The sequence below is a fragment of the Notechis scutatus genome, chromosome 1 (genome assembly GCF_049901735.1).
Source record: "Notechis scutatus isolate UNSWTSFEM ecotype Mainland chromosome 1, rNotScu1.2, whole genome shotgun sequence".
NCBI lineage: Eukaryota > Metazoa > Chordata > Lepidosauria > Squamata > Elapidae > Notechis > Notechis scutatus.
Window position 1 is genome coordinate 159,669,665 of NC_142009.1, and position 21,239 is coordinate 159,690,903.

At 38.4% G+C, this 21,239-nt stretch overlaps 2 protein-coding genes across 2 annotated transcripts in view; one reads left to right on the forward strand and one right to left on the reverse strand.

The window, feature by feature from the left end:
• LOC113422635 (dual specificity calcium/calmodulin-dependent 3',5'-cyclic nucleotide phosphodiesterase 1A-like) overlaps positions 1 to 8,170 on the reverse strand; it is a 36,029-nt gene extending 27,859 nt beyond the window's left edge. The window contains exons 1-5 of the mRNA XM_087953153.1: positions 8,064 to 8,170; positions 7,350 to 7,532; positions 3,011 to 3,077; positions 1,227 to 1,343; positions 650 to 790 (exon numbers count right to left, since the gene is read on the reverse strand). Coding sequence (XP_087809279.1) covers positions 650 to 790; positions 1,227 to 1,343; positions 3,011 to 3,077; positions 7,350 to 7,532; positions 8,064 to 8,170 — 615 coding nt within the window. The remainder of the gene's footprint in view (positions 1 to 649; positions 791 to 1,226; positions 1,344 to 3,010; positions 3,078 to 7,349; positions 7,533 to 8,063) is intronic.
• Positions 8,171 to 10,780: 2,610 nt separating this feature from the next.
• On the forward strand, positions 10,781 to 15,490 carry LOC148133071 (ankyrin repeat domain-containing protein 66-like). The gene is made up of 3 exons (XM_087949207.1): positions 10,781 to 11,042; positions 13,416 to 13,644; positions 14,922 to 15,490. Exons 1-3 carry the CDS (start codon positions 10,904 to 10,906, stop codon positions 15,109 to 15,111), a joined length of 558 nt encoding a protein of 185 aa, XP_087805333.1. The 5' UTR covers positions 10,781 to 10,903; the 3' UTR covers positions 15,112 to 15,490.
• Positions 15,491 to 21,239: the final 5,749 nt, after the last annotated feature.

Here is a 21,239-nt window from a genome sequence, read left to right on the forward strand (position 1 = left end):
TGTCCAGCAGCTATAGGAACTGGAAAGGGGAACATAAAATCAATAAGAGCACTAAAAGCAAATTTCCAATTTTATCTGAAGGATCAAAGTATCACAGATTTGCTTGTCTTTATAGCACTCCAATGGTGCTTCATTGTCCATGCGTAAAATGCAATTTGATTCCATTATTTTTCTGTACCTGTAGTATTACTGAGTTGGTTTGGGTTTTTTGTCCCAGTGAGAGTACAGTGTAAATATTATCAAGGAATTCATCACAGGGAGAGAATGGGAAGATAATAATAACAACAACTGGAGGGACAATAGAATCTGGGTTACATTTTGTGGAACGTTGGTCTGCACCATTAGGTTGTTTATTATCTATTATTTCATAGAGACAGATACAACCTTATAGGTGCATCCAGACCTGCTTCTTTACTTCACTGATGAGGAAGCAGAGAAGGCAAATAGACTTTAAACCAGCAGAGCTTTTTCTGCCACTGGAAATCTCATGAGTAAAAACTTTACTTTTCCACTGAGTACACAAAGTACATTATTAATTTATGGGTAGTAGGTAGTTGCCAGGTGTGGCATACAACTATCATATGTGACTTATGTCCAAGACCTCTTAAAGAGAGAATTTATCTCTCTGGGGTATTGTGTCATTTCTTACCAGCATTCCAGTATGAATCATAATGGCATGCACAGTTTGAGTAACATCTGCAGCATGGATTGAATTGTGATATGGATTTTTGTGTTTACTGTAACCAGCTTCCAAAGCTTTTGCAAAGGAGATTAGAGTGGTAATTGGTATCTGTGGAGACAAGAATTGAGTGCACAATAGCTATTAACAAGATCAAACAAGATATCATTCTTTCAACTACTGATTTTCAGTATTCAATGTCACTGGAGGGTTTTAATTATACATGGATTAGAACCAAAACAATGCTAATACTGGGGCACCATGAAAAGACCTTTTTTTTTTTTTTTTTTAGAAAGTCAAGAGGAGCAGCTCAATTCTTCATCTGTTCAGAAATTTGCTAATTTTTTCTCTTAAGTCCTAAGGGTGAGATATACCAAAGCATCTTATTTTGCTCCTCATGAACTTTACAGACTAAGTTAACTTGATGATCATGTCTTAATACTGTTTGTGCTTTGTATTAAGCCTGTTAAGAATTTGGACTTCTGTATTTCCTGATACACACACATATTTAACATATTATGGTTTTGTTTGATATTTAGCTCCTGACCTGGAAACGTTTCAAAAGATCATATTTGGCGAATATTTCGCACATCATAAATTTTAAGCAGTGTCCTTCAGCAGCTTCATCTAAGGTAAACACATTAAAATCCCATTTATCGATTGTCTGTCAATAATAAAAACATATGTAAATAAGCAAATATTTTTAGCCAGAATTGGCCACAACAAGAACTGTAAAATTTAAGCTAAAACATACATACAAGTATTTTAGTTTTCCAAAACTGGTCACATTTCATACTAACAGGGTCAGAACAGAATTCAAGAACATGTGCAAGTTTCATTTGAGTAATTTGAATAAAATCCATAGTACCACTCTACTGTATATACTCTCAAAGTCCTAGATGTGACCCAGACAGACAGAGCAGTTCTTAAATATATAGACGTAAAAAACAGGACTTGTGGCATAAAATGACCCCTTATAGAAAGACCTATCATGTTAATATACTGTAATTTCATGCCATCCAAGTTGGATGTGAGTTTTTCATAAATTCAAATTGATGGTCCTGGAATCGTTCCAGCACAACCTGATAATAGAGCCAACCACAGACTTGCCAGCAAAGTTCTTTTGCAGCAGCATCTGTCTGATGCTGGCCCGACAAGGGGAAGAGGACGAAAGAGGAGCCAGGCTGAAAGTTGAGCCCACTATGCAAGTATCAAAGTCACTGCTGAACCTGGCACCAATCCTAACACTCTTCTATGTAAGGGTGTGTCTGTCTGTCTGTCTGCTAATTATATATCAACATCAAGCTAAGGCAATCAATAATCTAAAATATGGTCAAAATGTTCAGTGGTGCATATGCATTTTGGAGAAGGGAGGAGGAAGAAGCCCCAGCTCTGATATGAAAAACAAAAGAAAGGAGTATGTTTTTTAAATTAAGAATCCTGCTCATGTTTTACTGCATTGCAAGAGAATTTAGAGTGAACTGTCACTTAAATACAGGAAATGCATCCAGGCCAGGCTATCTGAATGAATAGATTTTTCAGGGTCAGAAATGGGAAAGGCAGATTTTTGCACAAAAATCAGCTGGGCAAAGTATTAATTAATTGGCAAGCATGAAAGCATTATCCACCGCCATGCCAAAATTTATTTGAACATCTGAAAATACTGATTTAAAAAAATGAGACAGGGAAAAAGCTTTTGATTGTGTAAACATACAAGCAACATTTTCAGAAAGAAAATGCTGGAGAAAAGGAATATATGATACGTCAGGATTCCTGCCAAGCACATCTGTCGATTGCCTGGGGAAAGCAAGAAGTAGCTAATGTCAGCCCATAGGAAACAGCTATCACTATTTTGGTGCATATGCATGCATATGTTATGGAGACTTTCATACAGCATTCTTATGGAGATTTTTATAAGGAAAAGGGAGAAATGATGAACTCTGTGTAAGTCTGTGTCTGTGACAATACTGTACTGCAGTTTCCCCTGTATATTAGCAAGATGCTTTTTTTATTCTTTATAATCATAAATATTTTGGTAAAGATATCCTCATACCACCAGTTAAAAATCTAAGCAAAGCATATGTTATGTCTTTCGACAACAGCAGTAAGGAACAATAAGGTGCAGGAGGTGCTCCTTCATCCACAATATTATACCAAACCATAATTCCTAATATCCCCCACTATTGGTCATAATGGTCATGGAATTTACCATATAGTTTTCTAATCATGTAACCTAAGTAGATTCTATTTCAGTCGTCCTCTTTAAAACTGCTGTTTCTGAAACATTTATCCTATTATTTTATTGAAAGACAACAATAATAAAGATTTCACCTTCATAGCTTGTATTACTTCCAATTTGTAAGCCATGCCCATTGAAGTAGTGGCTGTACGGAACTCCCTAGGAGAACAAATTAAATACATGTAAACCAGCTTATTTACTAAGGCTACAATCCCATATACACAGTTGGCCAAATTCAGTTATGAAGCTGCTATACCAGATGGTTTAGGGGTTAGTGTTGGACCAGGAAAAGCTTTTTTTTCCAGAACACAAAATTTGGACTTTATACATCTATCTATCTCTATTCTGAAAGTCATGACTCTAATTTTATATGTTGCCCTAGATTCTCATAGGGCACTAATGTTAATATCAATTCTTCCCAATATTGATGGAGGAAATTATTAAACAGTGTGCAAGTTTTAAGAAGCTTGTTAATGCACAGCTCCTTCAAAAGTTTTGCCAGCCTTTTTCTTACTGAAAAACAACTAACTAGTGTATGTATGATCTGTATCATCCACTCTGTATACGTATGTATTTTACAAGTAATGCAACACTGGATGCAAATAAGCTTATAGCCTACATAAAAATTCCCTTTTAGCTCATCATACAAAGAGCACTGCAACATTAATGTTGAGAGCATGTTGACTCATCCAAGTCCATGATAATATTTCAATCTTTCATCCAGGTAATAGGCAAATCATCAACTCATTCCATTATAGCTCACCCGAGCAGAAAAATACACATTTTCATAAATATTGATTTTAAAGTCACAGAGACAACAAGAGTACCATAACGGATTAAGTTCAGTGAGGTTAACCCAATGATTAACCCAGTGAGGTTTCAATGAGAGAGATTTTTTCCAGAAGTTTAAAAAAAATTAAGACAAGAATTTTCTTGATAAATTTATAAAATACAAAATCACTGTAATGAAATTTCAATACTAACTGAAATCAAAACAGATCTCTTTCACAATGCAAAGTTGCCGTACCTGCCATGCAGAAGAGATAGAACTGGTTTATGGTAGCTATTATAACCATGAAAAGAACATTAAAAAACTACTTTAAAATCTAAAAATTGAAACAGCAGTCAACCTGTAGGTTAACATTTAAAAGTAGACATAAAAAAACCATATCAAAATGTACAGTTAAAATTTATGCATTCTTCAAAGCAGACAGTGGAAAGGAAAAAGGAGACTTGGCTTTCTGACCAGTCCCACCTAGAATTGTTATCTTCTAAGTCTTTTTCTCAGGTAGACCATGGTCATCCAAGAGTCATCTTAAGTCATTCCTAGTAGCTTCAGTTCATAACCATGGAACTTGCTGTCAAAAAGCCAATGTTAGTAGTGAAACCAGCTGTCTGTCATCAAGAGAGAAAAAAATCCTGCTGATACTCACCATCTTGGTAAATACTAGGTTCATTTTATTTCACTTAGTTTTTTAGTTAAAGAGTTGATCCATGACAGGGGAATTTGTAATGAAGTAAATATGAGAATTCAGTTGAAAAAGAAATTGTATAGAGGTTAATTTTAACAACAATTAAAAATTATGTAAAAAGTATCTGGATTTTCATTTCCTACAGGATGAAAGCTAAGGTGCTGTATTTTGGACAGTTTCAGTTAGGCCTGTTCACCAAGAGTGTCATCTTTTAATTATGCATCTTGAAGAAATCCACTGCCGGACCTGACATAGTAATGTTTACTGGAGAAAATGTGGTTCAATCTACAGTCCAGCACTAGGAATCTTCTCTACTTTCCTCCTCCTTTTCCTTCCATCAGCTATAAATTTCTTAGGCAAAACAAAAATATAATGGCAAAACAATGCACTGGGAAAGACAAAGAAACTGGAACGCAACTGAAGTTCTGAAGCGAGACAATTCCTGGCCTAATTGAACTTGAACAAGTATTTCTTTGCTGTCCTCTTCACTTCCAGCCACATCAGGGTATTTTTCCCTGCTTTGACTCCTTCTTCATTTCAGTATAAGTTTTGTCTGCTGTCAGCTTCTGGTTTTATATACATATGTATAGGAAGGGAGGGAGGGAGGATATATAGTATATATAGTTTCCTTCCTTCGTTCCTTCCTTCATTCGTTCCTTCCTTCCTTCTTCTGAAAAATTCTCATCAATTTCCTTTTGAGTAAAGAATCACCCATCCTCCATGAGTTGGATGGTCCAGAATGGTTTTGTTCCACATGGAACCTTCAGATCCTCTCATTTTTCTTCCCTTTCTCTCTTTCTGACTGATGTCTCTCTGTTTCTTGGTCTTCTTGAAATGATCTATACACATTCTCTTTTGACATGTGAGAAAAATTAACTGGTACCATAGCACTGCATTTTATTATTTGTGATGTTTTACACAGCCAACTATAATGGTTAAGTAAATATCCTAAAAACTAATTTGTTCTGCCATGCTTGGATGACAGACAACAGAATATACCAAAGAAATTAGTCAGACTTTTATAAATACACTTAACAGGAATCAATGGATGGTTACACACAATCATATTCTGTAAATTTCTAGTAGTTTTATAAATTACCCAGAGTGAATGTATAAAACCTGCTCCTAAGATTTTCCAATAATACAGAGCTTTGTCCCAGGATTACATGCAGGCCATTCAAGATCTTACATTGTTTTCCTGCAATATCCCTTTTCTCCCCTCCTGCTTTGATGATTTTTAAGGGGAGATTGTGTCAATGCTGAACCAGATGTTTTCCAATACTGCAGCTTTATTACAGGTAGTCCTTGACTTATGACCATAATTGAATCCAAAATTTTCATTGCTAAGCAAGGCAGTTGTTAAGTGAGTTGTGCCTCATGACCTTTTCTGCCATGGTTGTGAAGCGAATCTGGCTTCCCCCATTGACTTTGTTGTTGGAAGCCAGCTGGGAAGGTCACAAAGGGTGATCAAATGACCCCAGGATGCTGCAACCATCATAAATATATGCCAGTTTCCAAGCAGAGGTGGTATTCAGCAGGTTCTGACCAGTTCTGGAGAACCGGTAGCTGATATTTTGAGTAGTTCAGAGAACCGGAAAATCCCACCTCTGACTGGAGTTTTTACAGTGTCCTTCCCCTGCCACGCCCACCAAGCCATGCCCACAGAACCGGTAGTAAAAAATTTTTGAATCCCATCACTGTTTCCAAGTGCCCAAATTTTGATCACACGACCATGGGGATGTTGCAATGGTCGTAAATGTGAAAACAGTAGTGTCACTTTTTTCAGTGCCGTTGTAACTTTGAACAATCACTAAATGAATGGTCGTAAGTCAAGGACTACCTGCAGTCTTCTTAATGGAAGTGATGAATGGCTCAAGGGATACAACACACCCTGAAATTGGAGCTGAGCATGACATTGGTAAGAGAGATTATGTCACGTGCCCAGAAAATCAGGAAATCCAGGCAGTTCAAATGAATATAAAGATTTATTGCAAGGTAAAGCTCTCTACAAGAACCTGAACTACTAATAGTCAAGGGAAATTGGCGGTAGATAAGAATCAAAGGAATTCAAAGAAGTGAGACAAAAATGTTAATTGAAACAACCCTTAAGAAAGTAAAATAAAATTTTGTAAACTATATAAAGATATAAGAATAGTAATTATAGCTAAAGATATTATTTAATAGTAGATAAATGCAATATAATGTATTATGATATTTAAACCAAAATCTTGTATAGATGCCAAGAGCGTTGTTGATACCATGATGTTTTACGATGTAAAAAAAAATTAATAAAAATATATTTAAAAAAAAGAATCAAAGGAATTCAAGGTGGGCTGGACTTAGATCTCTTGTGGGTGCGAAGGGGTTCATGACTAAGGATGCATTAGTCCCCTCTCTCGGGTTCAGCCTGATCATCTTCTACATCATACAACAGAAAAACAAAGAGATTGCTTTACCCAGCACAAGGGCCACCATAAATTTCTTGCCAAACAAAAATATAGAAAGAAAGGAATAGCAAGCAAGAACACGTTAGTTTTTATATACTTCAAAGACACACATATAAGGAGCTAGACTTGCATTTTCATTTTGAATTTTCTGTTCACAAGGTTCACAGTTGCAGGAATTACATGGCCCCAGTGATTATTATAGCCTATATTTATAGTGCCATAGGTATAAAAACGTGACCAACCATTTTTGGGATCTAGTCCCTAACACTCCTACCTAAAGCAGAAATAGTTTATTAATCTCTGTACTAGATGATCTTTATTTTTATTTCTTTGTTACTGTAGATTTATTTATTAGACTGTGGACATTCTTAGACTCCTTCCTGCTCTTTTCCCATAACAACAACTTTGGTCAATTCTAGCTCTGATTCTGGAATTCATTTTTCTAATTATCAACTACATCATTTAGGTCATATTCTGAAAAGCTCATAATTTGCTATGCGATCTATTCTTGCCTTTCTACCACAACGCCATTCTCTAAAGCATATGAAATACTCCGAAAGCTTGTTATTTCATCAGGCTGCAGTCTGTATGCCTCTTTTTTCCTTGCAAAAGTGCCTGTTAACCACTCCTTTACGTCCATAGGTACTGAATCCCACCGGATACTAGAAAGTTCATCCTCAGTGTCCAAAAGGCTCCTGCAAAAATCCAAGTTTTTATATATGTATCTTTCTATTCATTCATTCATTTAAATTATGTACATCTCAAGTGGCTAAGAGAAAGAAATAGCCTTTGCAAATAGCAACCACATGGATGCATAAATGACTACCATGAACAATGGGGAGTTCAGCCTTTTAAATCCTTGCCATGGTTCCAGAGAAAATTTTCACTCTCCCAAAAGTTGCTACATAAACTGAGATTGTTTTCCAAATGCAAGCAGAAGTTCAGGGTAAGATGATCTTTGCAACAGCATGGGACACCAGAGCAAACTCCTTGTCTGCCTATTGTGTTTTCTAAGCATGTGAACATATATTGTATTTTCCAAGCATGTGAGCCCTAATTTAATAACATCCTTCAATCTGGGTTGCAGTGAAAGGAGATGGGGCTTCCTTTAGGCCCCCCTACTGAATTAGATGCAGTCTCAAATTGGCAAATGCCCAAGAAAGGTGAACTCCAACAGTAACCAGGGATGCTTCCCTCTCCTTGGGTCAATGTAATGATATACTTACAAAAGAGTGGTAGAAAGTTTCTTTTTGGTCCTTTGATCACAGGTTTTTGTTTTAGCTTGGTTACTATTAGTTTTGATGCCAATCTTCTCTTTTTTATCCTGTGTCATATCTGCAGCTGTTTTTGTTTTGTCTACAACCCTTATTGAAGTAATTTCCTACATTTATAGCTAATAAAGTACCTTCCTACTCCTATATGCATATCATTATTATACATTCTCAATGGATATAAGTTCAAGAAAAATGTCATGCTTTCCTACAGAAGCATTGTGACATCATTCTAATGTAACCATTAACAACGATTGTGCAACCCCTGTGAAGCAACTGCACAGGATTTCTTCCCCATGGAAAGTGATATGAAGAGTATAATCTGGTGTTTTTTAGTCCCACTTTTTCACTTAGTTTAAATGTCCTGTGCAAGAATTTAGGGCAAAAACAGCCATAGCAATGAACACATCAAGACTAGTGAATGGGTGATGGTGATAGCAATGATGAGATACTGCACTCAGTATTTCCGATAATGGATTTACAGTCATTAAAGCCACATGCTCATCTATGGCGCTAGCCGAAAACTAGGAAAAAACAGGTTTTTTAAAAGAAATGTTTGTACTTTCATTGGTCTTTACATTATGCTTAGTTATGAAGCTAGAATATATAGTATATAGAATATATAGTATATATAGGAAGGCAACCTGTAATTTAAACTGACCTCCCCTCTTCCATAAAGTTAGAATAGAGAAAATAATTACCAACATTTATTTATTTGTCAACCGCTTACAAGATAATAGGTATAGGTATAAACATAGTTATGAGTACATGAAATGGATACATATAAGAAAAATAAAAAGAAACAATAGGACAGGGACGGTAGGCACATTGGTGCGCTTATGCTGAATATATTACCTAGTCTGGTAAAGAAATACCTGCAGATAAACAAGGAAGCAAAGTCAGAGAGTATCTAAGACTCAACTATAGAGCTACAAATAATCTACTGTCTTAATTATCAATACAGTCCAAAGTCTTGTGCACAGCTAGCTTTTCTATCTTATCAACCAAAGGAGGCCAACACCAGCTAAAACCAATCCTGAAATCCTCAGCCCCTCAATTAATGTGTGCATATTGCAGTTATATGTGCGTATATATCTGCCAGAAGACCCCTCCCACCAAAAAATAAAGTTGAAATGTTTACTCATTTTTAACTTACCTGCAAATGACTATGCTGAGCACAAGATGTTCACAGCTCACTTGAGAAGATTTTAAGGCTGGGAAAAATGAAATGGAAGAGGATAATCAGCAGACTGGATGGACTCAATTACAGTGACAACGGGTGCACCATTGGAAGCCTTGAAAAGTCAAGTTGGGGGATTAATTGCCTATAAATAAAGTATCCCAGAGTTCATTTAATATGTCATTTTATGAAGAATTCTATGTAATAAAATGTTCTATGAAATTTGCTAAATTTCAATTCCACTGAAGTCAGAGGTCCCAGATTTGGGATACATTATGTAAGTTAGCCCATTTGAGGTACCTGAGTTGAAAACGCCTTGCTCTATGATGCACCACTTCACCTTGTTAAAGGTTAAAGGAACAAGAGTTTTAGTAGCAAACAGATTTTGCAGAATTGTTGCTATATGACAACAATGACAGCTGAGGTGATTTAAAATACCTTAATGTATTGTGTAAGTAGGGAGAAAATGTCTAAGAAAAAAAATTGTCCAGGGCTGAAAATTTAAACTGTAAAGCTGGAAGGAAAAAAAATTGTCTTTTTGAAATTCCTAACAAAATGGGAGTATGTGGGGGGGGGGGGAGGTGTAAGAGCAGAATTTGACTTTGCCCCCAGCACCAAAAAGCCGCCCTGTATATGTATTTCATTTTCAGGATTCAATGGTTTATTTGAGAAGACAAAGTAATCGATTTATCCAGTGGGTTTTTTTCCCCTGAATTTTATGGAAGTACTTTTTTACTGGATAGCACCTGTCTTTGTGGACTTTATTTAAGAGAGGTAAATGCAACCTTGCAATACAACTTCTGTCCCTTCAAAACTAAAATGTTTGCGTTGAGTTAAGAAAGGTACAGGCGGTGAACTCTGTACGGAAGCAACTAAGAAGCCTGGTTCGGATGCCCGGTATTTAGGGGCAGAAAAGAGAAGGTTGTCCCGCCAGCCCATTATTATAAATCGAAAGGAGATTCGACACCGCCATTTGGTAGGACCAGAAGCACCAAAAAAAAACAAACACGAGAGAGAGAGAAGGGCTGGCGGACCCTAGCCGGATGTCTGGGAGGATCAGCGGCTGTTTGGGGAGGCAGAGCTCGTGCCCGAAGCAGCAGGTGCCGAAACTTTGCCCGGTTTCTGCAAAGCGACCCCCGCTTTTTCCAGCAGAGACCAACTGGCCGCTTTGAAGGGCAGCTTTGCCCCTTCGCTGCCCTTCAACCAGGGCTTCCTCCCGCTCAAGCAACGCCCGGCCACCAGAAAACACCAACACTTCACAATATTCCTGCTGTCGGCGTCGCCCTCCTGCCCACAGCTGTGAATGGAGGGCTGCCGCGGGCATCTCGATGGCTTCCCAGCAGGAGGAGTCCGGTTCTCTACGAAACAAGCAGCAACAGGCGGGAGGCCGCTCGGTCCTAATCGCAGGAAGGGGGAGGGGAATGGGAACTCTTTTGTTTATGTTGCCCTTAGCAGCCCTTGGAGTGATTGGGGAGCATGGCGGCGGCGGCAGCAGAAAGGAACAATCTCTTCGCGTATCTGACACGTCTCTCTTGAAGACAGAAACCGGGTCTGTGAGAGGTTTTGCCTGAAGCCTTAGCTGCGGGTTCAAGTCAAGAGCTTGGCCAAAGGCAGCATGACGGAGCTGCACGAAGCGGTGGCTTTGGGTAACTACGACCTAGCGGAAGAAATCCTCCAGAGGGAGCTCGCGGACCCAAATTGCAAAGATGCGGACTGGAGCGACCGGACGCCCCTCCACTGGGCGGCAGCAAACGGTAAGCCGTCGCCTGGGGGGACGCGCATGCGCCAGGAGGACACTGGAGGACGGGCGTAATGCGAGTGGCCGTGGAGGCAAGTTACAAGCGACCGGGTTGCAGCTGGCATATATCCCCAAGCCCTTCTCCGCGTCCTGATCGGAGCAAGCAGGCAAGCCGCTCCGATCGGTGAGCAAACATAGATATTTCCCCGGTGTAACAGTAATCAAAAGCGGGGTAAAAGTTCGGCAAAAGCAGAGGTCGAGACGGTCAGGAGTTTTCCTCTTTGCTCTGCATCAGTAAAGCAACTGATTTGACGGGCGCGATTGCACGTGCAATCCAACGTTGCACGAGGCAGAAGAATGAGAGCGGGAGCTATCTTTTCACATCCATTTTCACCACTGATTTTTTATGAGTTTTCCCTGGATTCAAATGAGGTGCCTTAGAAGTGCTTCCCTCCCACGGCAGCGAGAAGTGCATCCTATATTTGGGTTTGAGAGGACATGGTTTGCAGCAGAACGTGCATGGAAGAAGTGGCTGGATGTGCTCCAAAGCGTTAGCCAGATATTAAAAATACAGATTTGGGGGGAAGGAAGGTAGCCAGTAGGAAATGTCACTATGCTATCTCCTTCCATTCCCCTGCTAAGAATTTACCTATTTTACACACCTATTTAAATTCACAAGAAGAAAATATTCATCACAAATAACTTGGATATTTATTAGTAAATAATACCTCCATTGTGTTTTCATGAAACCAATAAGTAAAAGATTTCAAAAGGGGGAATAGGTCAGCTCTCCGGAAGGACAACCACCCCCCCACCCCCAGATCCTGGGATGTGGATGTAGTTCCTTCAAAGGAGCTGTATTAATAGGTGTTGGAAGAAATGGCCATCTGGGTTCAGTTCCAAGTGGAAAAAAGACACTGGAAACATGGAGGTTGCTTGGAAGGATGGTTTAATAGTGAAGCAGAACCAATAGTGTGATTCTGGGTAGCAGACCGCAAGAGGAGAGAGATATATACCTATACCCTCTCTTTCTTTCTCTTGTGAAAGAAATGCATTCTGGTTGTCAAACTCCCATGGGACCATGCAGGGGTAACTTTGAAGGTTGTCTTGAGTCCCAGGCCTGGTTGAATCTTGCTGGATGATGCAATCTTCCCAGGTGCCATGTGGTGAGAGGGCTAATCCTATTATGTCCTGAGGGTGAAAGTCTTTTGTGTTGCAGATAAGCTGGCCCAGCTTTTTGTCCTGTAGATAGATGGCCCAGTCTTTCTGGGGCTATTAACAAAGGTGGGGGTTGCTTTCCAAGAGTGTATCTCCTTTTCTCATCCAGGAAGGTATAATATTCTGCCTTTTTAATATTTCCTAGGATATTTCATTCTTCCAGGAGGGTGCCAACTTTCTACATATAGAAACAGGTGTGTTTTCCTGCAGATTGTTTTTTAATGTTTTTATTTATTTTGATCAATTTTTATTAGTTACATTTCTTAGTGCTTAATAAACATTGTGTTGTCTAGGTATTTAATTTGCTTAACAATACATATTACATTCTTAATCTCCACCCTTTTTTCCTTTTTTAAATTATTATTTTTACTAAATATAAAAAGAGCAAAAATTTCAATGTCTGTATAAAGAGTGTTGTCTGGGTATAGTTATTTTGAACAATAATCATCCTCATAATAACAATAGCATCCATAACACTACTAATCATATAGTAACAATGATGTCTCATCGTAATATTCATAACAATCCCTTTATTATCTTTTTCTGGTATACCCAACAGAAATATTTCCAGTTTTAAGTCTATGTGTTCTTTTATCATTTTTTCTATTCAAGTGTGTATTTTTGTCCAGTATTTTTTTGCCTTTGCCTCCCCTCCTTTTTTCCAACCACTGATAAAATAGTTTCCGTGTTTGATAATATTATGTATCTTCTTTCTGTTTCATTTTTAATGTCAGTCTATCCCTTTCTGCACACTCTAATATCTTAATTATTTCTTCATCTCGTGGTGTTTCTTCATTTTTCCAGCATTGCGCAAATACAAAGCTCTATTACTAGAAACGAATCTGCAACTAACAACAACAAAAAAATTACTAGGGAATAGAGTGTGTTTCCCTGCAGATTATTTTTTAATGTTTTAAATTAAAACATAATGGTTGCTCTGTGTTCATTTAACTTCGTGTACTATTCAGATAAGTATATAAATAAATTAGACCATGTGAATCATGAATCTCCAATATGTTGTGGTTGCAAGGTAATGCAAAGTAACATGTAACTTTATACCATGTATTTGTATGAATAGACATTTTTTTAAAAATGGAGTACCTGATATCCACCAGGTAATTCAGAAAAATTTCAGCCAATGTGAAAAATGCAATGTTTGTATTTGCAACAGGCCACACAAAGATAGTAAAGCTGCTTGTGGAACACAGTGCTCGCCTGGTTTTGCGAACAGAGGCAGGTTGGACTCCAGCTCATTTTGCTGCAGAATCAGGGCAACTGGGCATGTTGAGAACACTGCACTCCTTGCACGCACCGATGGATGCCCCAGATCTCTATGGAGATGTCCCAAGAAGAATTGCAGAAATCTATGGGCACAAAGCCTGCGTCAAATTCTTAGAAATGTAAGCATGAAAAAGAATTAAGGCAGGTGACCTTGTTCTATTCTTAATGCTAATTTGTGATCGAGCAAAGGGGCTTACTACAGTCCAGGGGAAAATTTTCTCAGTGCCATGGTAACTTGGAACAGTCATTAAACAAATGGTTGGAAGTGGAGGAGTACCTGTATGCCTTTTTATGTCATTCTCTCCCCTCCCCCACCAAGCCCCCTCTTCCTCATGTTTGACACCTTCCTGTCTGATGCATCCTCTCCACATACTCTGTTCTACAAGGAACTCTGCACAGCTGTAAAATCCACAACTCTGTTCAAGGAAGTAAAATATAATCCAGTTGGATTGAGGATAGTAATCGTACTAGCAAATCTTTATAAGAGTGACTTGCCTCCTGCTTTCTCTCTGCCTAAATAAGCATTTGGTGAAGTTGCCTTCATTGGTGTTAAAACGCTATTTCTCTGTAGAGCTGAACTGCAGTCATACTAAAGCATCTATATGTATTTAAGGAATGTCCCCATATTTTGTTGCATTAGTATCCTGTAGGCCCGTGATGGCAAACCTATGGCATGCGTGCCACAGGTGGCACACACAGCCATTTGTGCCGACACACGAGCCACAGACAGAGTTACCTCACTGCACATGCGCGTGCCTCACAGCTGATTTTCTGCTGGTTTGAGGCCTTTTTCAGCCTTCCAGAGGCTTGAAAAAAGCCTCTGGCAGGCCGAATAGGCCCGTTTCGTCACTTCCTGGAATTTCACGTGCATGCGCAGGGGGCATGAGGGGGCGCTCATTGCCTTCTGGGTGCTGGCATGCGAGCCCCAGCGCACACACAATTTTTGGCACAGGAGCCCAAAAAGGTTAGCCACCAAAGTTACCTCACTGTGCATGCGCGTGCCTCACAGCTGATTTTCTGCTGGTTTGAGGCCTTTTCAGCCTTCCAGAGGCTTGAAAAAAGCCTCTGGCAGGCGAATAGGCCCGTTTCGTCACTTCCTGAATTTCACGTGCATGCGCAGGGGGCATGAGGGGCGCTCATTGCCTTCTGGGTGCTGGCATGCGAGCGCCAGCGCACACACAATTTTTGGCACAGGAGCCCAAAAAGGATAGCCACCACTGCTCTAGGCTTTGAGAAAGCAAAGCCAAAGCTGTTTTGCTTTTAATTAATTTTAGAACTTAGGTCAACGTGGATGCAATATCCCCCAGCTTTCCAAATGGAAATACTCCCTTTCAAGTCGTGATCCGCCATTGATAGCAGCTTATCCAAAACGGTTTCCTCTTTCCTTTTGATCTAGAGCTGAAATGGAATACAGGGCATATTGCCAGGCGGCAAAATCAAAGGGAATCCAACTGGATGAGGAGGATGAAGCTTGGGAGCTTAAGAAGGAAGAACTTTTGAAAAGTAAACCCTTCTCTCCAAAGAAACATACGAAGCACAAGATGCACAGAATGGATGGTGTGCTACTTCCTTCTAGAAAACAGTGAGAAGAATGGTATAATACAGATAAGGTAGAACAGAGGGTCACAGCTACCTTAACTTTGTGGTCATTGCAACTCATCTATTTCATTTACTATTTTTCTTATTTTGAACTACTTCAGGGGTGTCAAACTCATGTCATCACAGCAGCGTCATGTGACATATCAGGCATAGGCGTAGCCAGGATGTGACACATCCAGCCTGCGGGCCAGGAGTTTGACAGTGCTGAACTAGTCACCATCTCAGTTTAAGAAATTTTTTAATACATGCATGAAAAATACTATTTTTATATACATTTTGCCTGATAAACTAATTTTGTGCACTTTTGTATAATATATTGATATTTTTAAGCTTTTCTCTAATTTAATAAAGGTTTGTGCTTTATGTATATGTATATCTTTTCTGTAATATTCTCTTAATATTTTTATTAACATTAGGGGGAATATTAATATTCATTATTTTTATTTTATTAGGTATTTTGCCATGTTTTAATTGGAAGATGCTGCCACAATAGCCAAAGTGTGAATCAAAGTTGCACTAAATGCAGATGAAAATTCTTTTTCGTACACTTTATAATGTATATGTGTGTGTGTATATATGTGTGTGTGTATGTGTGTAGTGTGTGTGTATGTGTATGTATGTATGTGTGTGTGTGTATATGTATGTATGTATGTATGTATGTATGTATGTGTATATATATATATATATATATATATATATATATATATATATATATATATATATATATATATTCATTGTTAACAAATTGAAGATAAACATGAGAAAATGCATAGTTGGAATATTGTACTTTAACAACATGCTAGGTTAGGGTTTCAAAATATTTAAATTAGGAATATTAGATTATTTCGATAACATATTCTCTATTTTTTTTTAGTATATAGGATACGTTACAGTGAAGATAGCAAGGGCTGGGTTACTGCATGTTGGAAATTAATACTTCAGAAGGATGATAGGTCTGCTCTGTGTTGATGTCATATTGCTTTAATACTTACCGCCTTATAAACAAAGTGCTTGGGTAAGAAATAAGGGTCCATCATAATAAGGTAAAGTTTAATTATATTCAGGGGTGGGATTCAACTGGTGTTACTACAGGTCTGGTGATTATGTTTTGTGCAACAAAATTAATGAATTCTGTGATCATCAGAAATGAGTACGCCTCCACAGAGAAAAAAAAAGGGGGGAAAGTGTGGTGGATGCTTTAACTATAAAGGTTGTCACCGACTGTTGCAGAATAGATAGAAATTGAACAGGCTTATACATCAGCAGGGTTTTTCTGACACCTGAAGGCCACAGTGGCTTCCCTAGACATTCCCATGCATATAGGAGCAGGCAGAACATGTAACTGAAGATTCTGGTCCTGGGTGCTGTCAGTTAGTCTTGGTACAGTAGAGTATTCTTGGGAAGCAGATAAGTTCTAAGCCACACATTAGAGGCTGGATTGACAGTTTTCTATGTTTGACGTAAATGAATGAAAGGTTTAGCTGGAGGGAATGGGGTGGTGGTGGAGGGTACCAAGCATCAGTTTATAGGAAGCAATGCCTTGTCACCAGCTAAGAAATCCAAGCATCTTATGGTTAACCATAAAGGACTGGTTGTTGTTGGAACTTTGCTTCTTTGCCTGCCTTTTTGGTGGGGTGGGGTGGGGTGGGGGTATTATTTATTATAATAACAGGTTTCACAGCCTTAACCACTAGACCAATGACAACCTCACCAGCTAAGAAATCCAAGCATCTTATGGTTAACCATAAAGGACTGGTTGTTGTTGGAACTTTGCTTCTTTGCCTGCCTTTTTGGTGGGGTGGGGTGGGGTGGGGGGTATTATTTATTATAATAACAGGTTTCACACAATCTTGCTTTTTTCACTATGGAAATAAATTGTTGCATTACATATTACCTTATATTTTCTTAACTGCCTAAGCATATATGTATTCAATTTACAGGATTTTGCCCAACTCAGTTTGGCATCCATCACACTCATTTCTCCCATTTCCCCCTCCATCTAGTGAAATGCACCAAATAAAGGAATGGCTGAGCCAAAGTTACCTAGTAGATTTCAGATGAGGTCTTTCCAATTCCATTCCAACAGCTCATCCAAAACCTAGAAATATTCACCCACTTGTGGGTTAACAATTAAGTAAGAATTGCCACTTCATAACATTCTTCTGGCATTCACTGACTATTGATTTAATTGCTTTTTCTTTTCATTACTAAATGAAACAGAGAATAAACTTTATTTTAAGAGAAGTTGCCTCAAGTGAACATCAGCTTTGGATGACTGTACATTTCTCCCTTCTTGCTTTTGTAAACTCAACCAAGTCTTCATTCTTTGTCCTGATCCTACATTTCAACACGATTCTTCTGAGCTTGAGTTTGATTTGGTGTCTCAGATTAGATCAGATAGAGGGGATATATATTGGGTAGATTGCTTACACATAGAGTTGTGAAAGAAATCCACCATGAGTCTGTGGATAGTAACTGGTTATTTTGCTCTCACCAAAGACATGGTCTGCTAACCATGAGCATCCAGGTTGCACTTAGTTTCCTCTTACGAATGTGAATGGCCAAGATTAAAGGTAAATTACACAATACAGAAGGTGACTGAGGGGTCCTCCATCGCCTGTCATCAAATGAGTTCTACATATCATGGAACTCTGCATCCAGTTTTGATCAACACGATACAAAAAAAGGTGTTGAGATTCTAAAAGAGTGAAGAGAACAGCAACAAAGATGATTATAGGACTGGAAGTTAAATCATACGATGAACAGTTGCAGGAATTTGGTATTTCTAATCTAATGAAGAGAAACACTAGAGGTCACATGATATCAGTCTTTTAATATTTGAAAGGCTGTCACAGAGAATAAGGGATTGACTTATTCTCCAAAGCACCTGAGGGCAAGACAAGATGTAATGGACGAAAGCTTAACAAAGAGATCCAACCTAAAACTAAGGAGTTGTTTGACAGTGGGAACAATTAAACAGTGGAATAGAATAGAATAGAATTCTTTATTGGCCAAGTGTGATTGGATACCCAAGGAATTTGTCTTGGTGCAAATGCTTTCAGTGTACATAAAATAAAATATATATTTGTCAAGAGTCAAGAATCATCAGGTACCACACTTAATAATTGTTATAGGGTACAATAATCAAATCATACTAGGAAACAGTCAATATAGATCACAAGGATACAAGCGCCAAAGTTAGTCATACAGTCACAAGTGGGAGGGGATGGGTGATAAGGAGTGATGAGAAGATTAATAGTAATAGTAATGCAGACTTTGTAAATAGTTGGACAGTGTTGAGGGAATTATTTGTTTAGCAGAGTGATGACGTTCAGGGAAAACCTGTCCTTGTGTCTGGTTGTTCTGGTGTGCAGTGCTTTATAGCATCATTTTGAGGGTAGGAGTTAAAACAGTTTATGTCCAGGATGTGAGGGGTCTGTAAATATTTTCACAGCCCTCTGTTTGACTTGACAGGTCGCTTCTAGAATTTGTGGGTGCTCACTGGAGCTTATAAAGAAGATATTTTATTTATCTTATTTGTTTGTCAAACATGTACAAGATAACAAGTATAAGTATGAACATGAACAAGAACAAAGGAAGTAAATACACATAAAGACGGGACAGTATGACAGGGACAGTAGGCATGCTGGTGTGCTTATGCACGCCCCCTTTAAAGACCTCTTAAGAATGGGGTGAGGTCCATGGTAGAAAGTTCGAAGTTGAAGTTGTGAGGGGTTGAGGCTGTAACAACGGAGTCGGGTAAGGCATTCCAGGCGTTGACCACTCAGTTGCTGAAGCCGTATTTTCTGCAATGGAGTTTGGAGTGGTTTGGATAGTCATTTGTCCGGAATTGTATAGGGTCTCTTGCTTGACAAGAGGGTTGAACTAGAAAACCTCCAAGGTCTCTTCCATCTGTTTTTCCATATTCTATTTCTCCTGTGCTACCAGGAAAGCTGTTGTGATTTGGCATAATAACATAGTCAAGCCTTTGCAATGTCTTTTTTAAAAAAACGTGTCAACTTTTAAGATGCGTGGACTTCATGTCCTAGAATCTTAATTGGGAATTCTGGGACTTGAAGACCACACATCCTAAGATTGTCAAGTCTGAGGAAAGCTGCTCTGTTGATAAAAGAACCATATCACATGGCTGACTCATATTCAATTTTAATTAATTACTGTCTCAATAACTTTTTACACATTCTTGCCAAGCCAGATAAGTTCCATTCTATATCCATATCATTCTATAATCATTTGAATTCTGTTTCCTGCTTGTATACAATATATTTGCTTTAATCATTGTTCAATTTATCATAATTGTCTAACCTATCAAGATTGTTTTGAATCTTATTTCTGTCTTCGGGGATATAGGGAATAGTATCCCATCTGTTTTGTGTCATCAACAAGACTGATAAATCTTCTCATGGAGCATTAATGAAAATGTTGAAAAATGCAAGTCTGTGGAGATTCTCAATCATCCAGGTCCTGGTTGTCTCAAAGGTGCTTTTCAGAAGGCAACTGGACTTTCTTGGGTCTTGTTTTTTTTCCCCTTGAAAGCATTTCACTTCTCATCCAAGAAACTTTTTCAGAGAACTGAATTGAAGAAGCTTCTTGGATGAAAAGTGACATGTTTTTAAGGAAAAAACCCAAGAAAGTCCACTTGCCTTTTGAAAAGCACCTTTGGGAGTGCAAGATTAAAACTAAATTCAACATTCCTTTCCAATTTGGTGAAGAATCATTGATAAACCTAGCTTTTAGGACAGTTTAATGATCATTTGAATCCAGCTCATAGTTAGCTTCTTTTTTAACCAAGAATGTCACTGGATACTTTGTCAAATAAAATACAGTATATTATGACTGCAACATTCCTTCAATCTATGAAATAAGTTATCTGGTCAAAATATGGGATAGTTAATCTGGAAAGATATGTTCACTTCTGGTAATTGTTATATAATTTTCAATATGGCTGCCTTTATGATCTGTTCTGGAATTGCCACAAATATAGCTATTAGATTGAATGGCTTACAGTTCCCTAGTTCTTATTTCCTTCTCTTTTGAAAGATAGGGATATTTGCCTATTCCATTCATTTGGCCCTTCATCAATTCTCTAGGAGTTCCCAGAGATAATGTATAAAGACCACATTCTCATTTATTAATACTTCAATGGTTCCATATACCTGGATCTTCTTATACTGTATATTTCATTGCCAAAATGAAACAATTTAGGTGAAACTTGGCTCAATAGCAGTAACTGGAATTGGAGTCCTAGTGGACAAGTACTTCAATATGAGCCACCTGTGTGCTGCAGCCACAAAAAGAACCAATGAAATCCTAAACTGGATTAACAGAGTGATAGAATCAAAATCAATGAAGTGTTAGTAGAAGTTATAAGGACTTGATAAGACCACACTTGGAATACTGCATCCAGTTTTGGTCACCACAATATAAAAAAGTTGTTGAGACTCTGGAAAGAGTGCAGAGAAGAGCAACAAAGATGATTAGGGGACTGGAGGCTAAAACATACGAAGAATGATTGCAGGAATTGGGTATGTCTATTCAACTGAAAAGAAGGACTAGGGGCAACATAACTGCAGTGTTCTAATAGTTGAGGGGCTGCCACAAAGAAGAGGGGGCCAACCTATTTTCCAAAGCACCATAAGGCAAGACAATAAGCAATGGTTGGAAACTAACCAAGGAGAGAAGCAACCCAGAATTAAGGAGAAATTTCCTGACAGTGAGAACAATAAACCAGTGGAATATCTTGCCTTCAGAAGTTGTGGGTTAGTTGCTCCATCACTGCAGACTTAAAACGAGACTGGACAGCCATTTGTCTGAAATGATATAGGGTCACCTGCTTGAGCAGGGTGTTGGACTAGGAGATCTCCGAGGTCCCTTCCAAAGTCCCATTATTCTGTTAAATGAACAAAACCCTAATCAAGGAACTACCAAACAATCTAACAGTAAAGAAGAGCCTAGTCAAGAAACCACCAAAAACATTTCCACCACCAACAGAACAAGTCAGTAGTATATAAAAAGAGAGAAAACCCCACTGCCTCCTAGCATTGATTATGTCACCTAACTTGGTAATGAAAGGTCTGCAAGAAAAAGCACCAAGTTC

Coding starts and splice junctions, on each gene's coding strand:
- LOC148133071 (XM_087949207.1), top strand. CDS start 10,904: ATGACGGAGCTGCACGAAGCGGTGGCTTTGGGTAACTACGACCTAGCG. Junction 11,043..13,415: donor CCACTGGGCGGCAGCAAACG/GTAAGCCGTCGC, acceptor TATTTGCAACAG/GCCACACAAAGATAGTAAAG. Junction 13,645..14,921: donor TGCGTCAAATTCTTAGAAAT/GTAAGCATGAAA, acceptor CTTTTGATCTAG/AGCTGAAATGGAATACAGGG.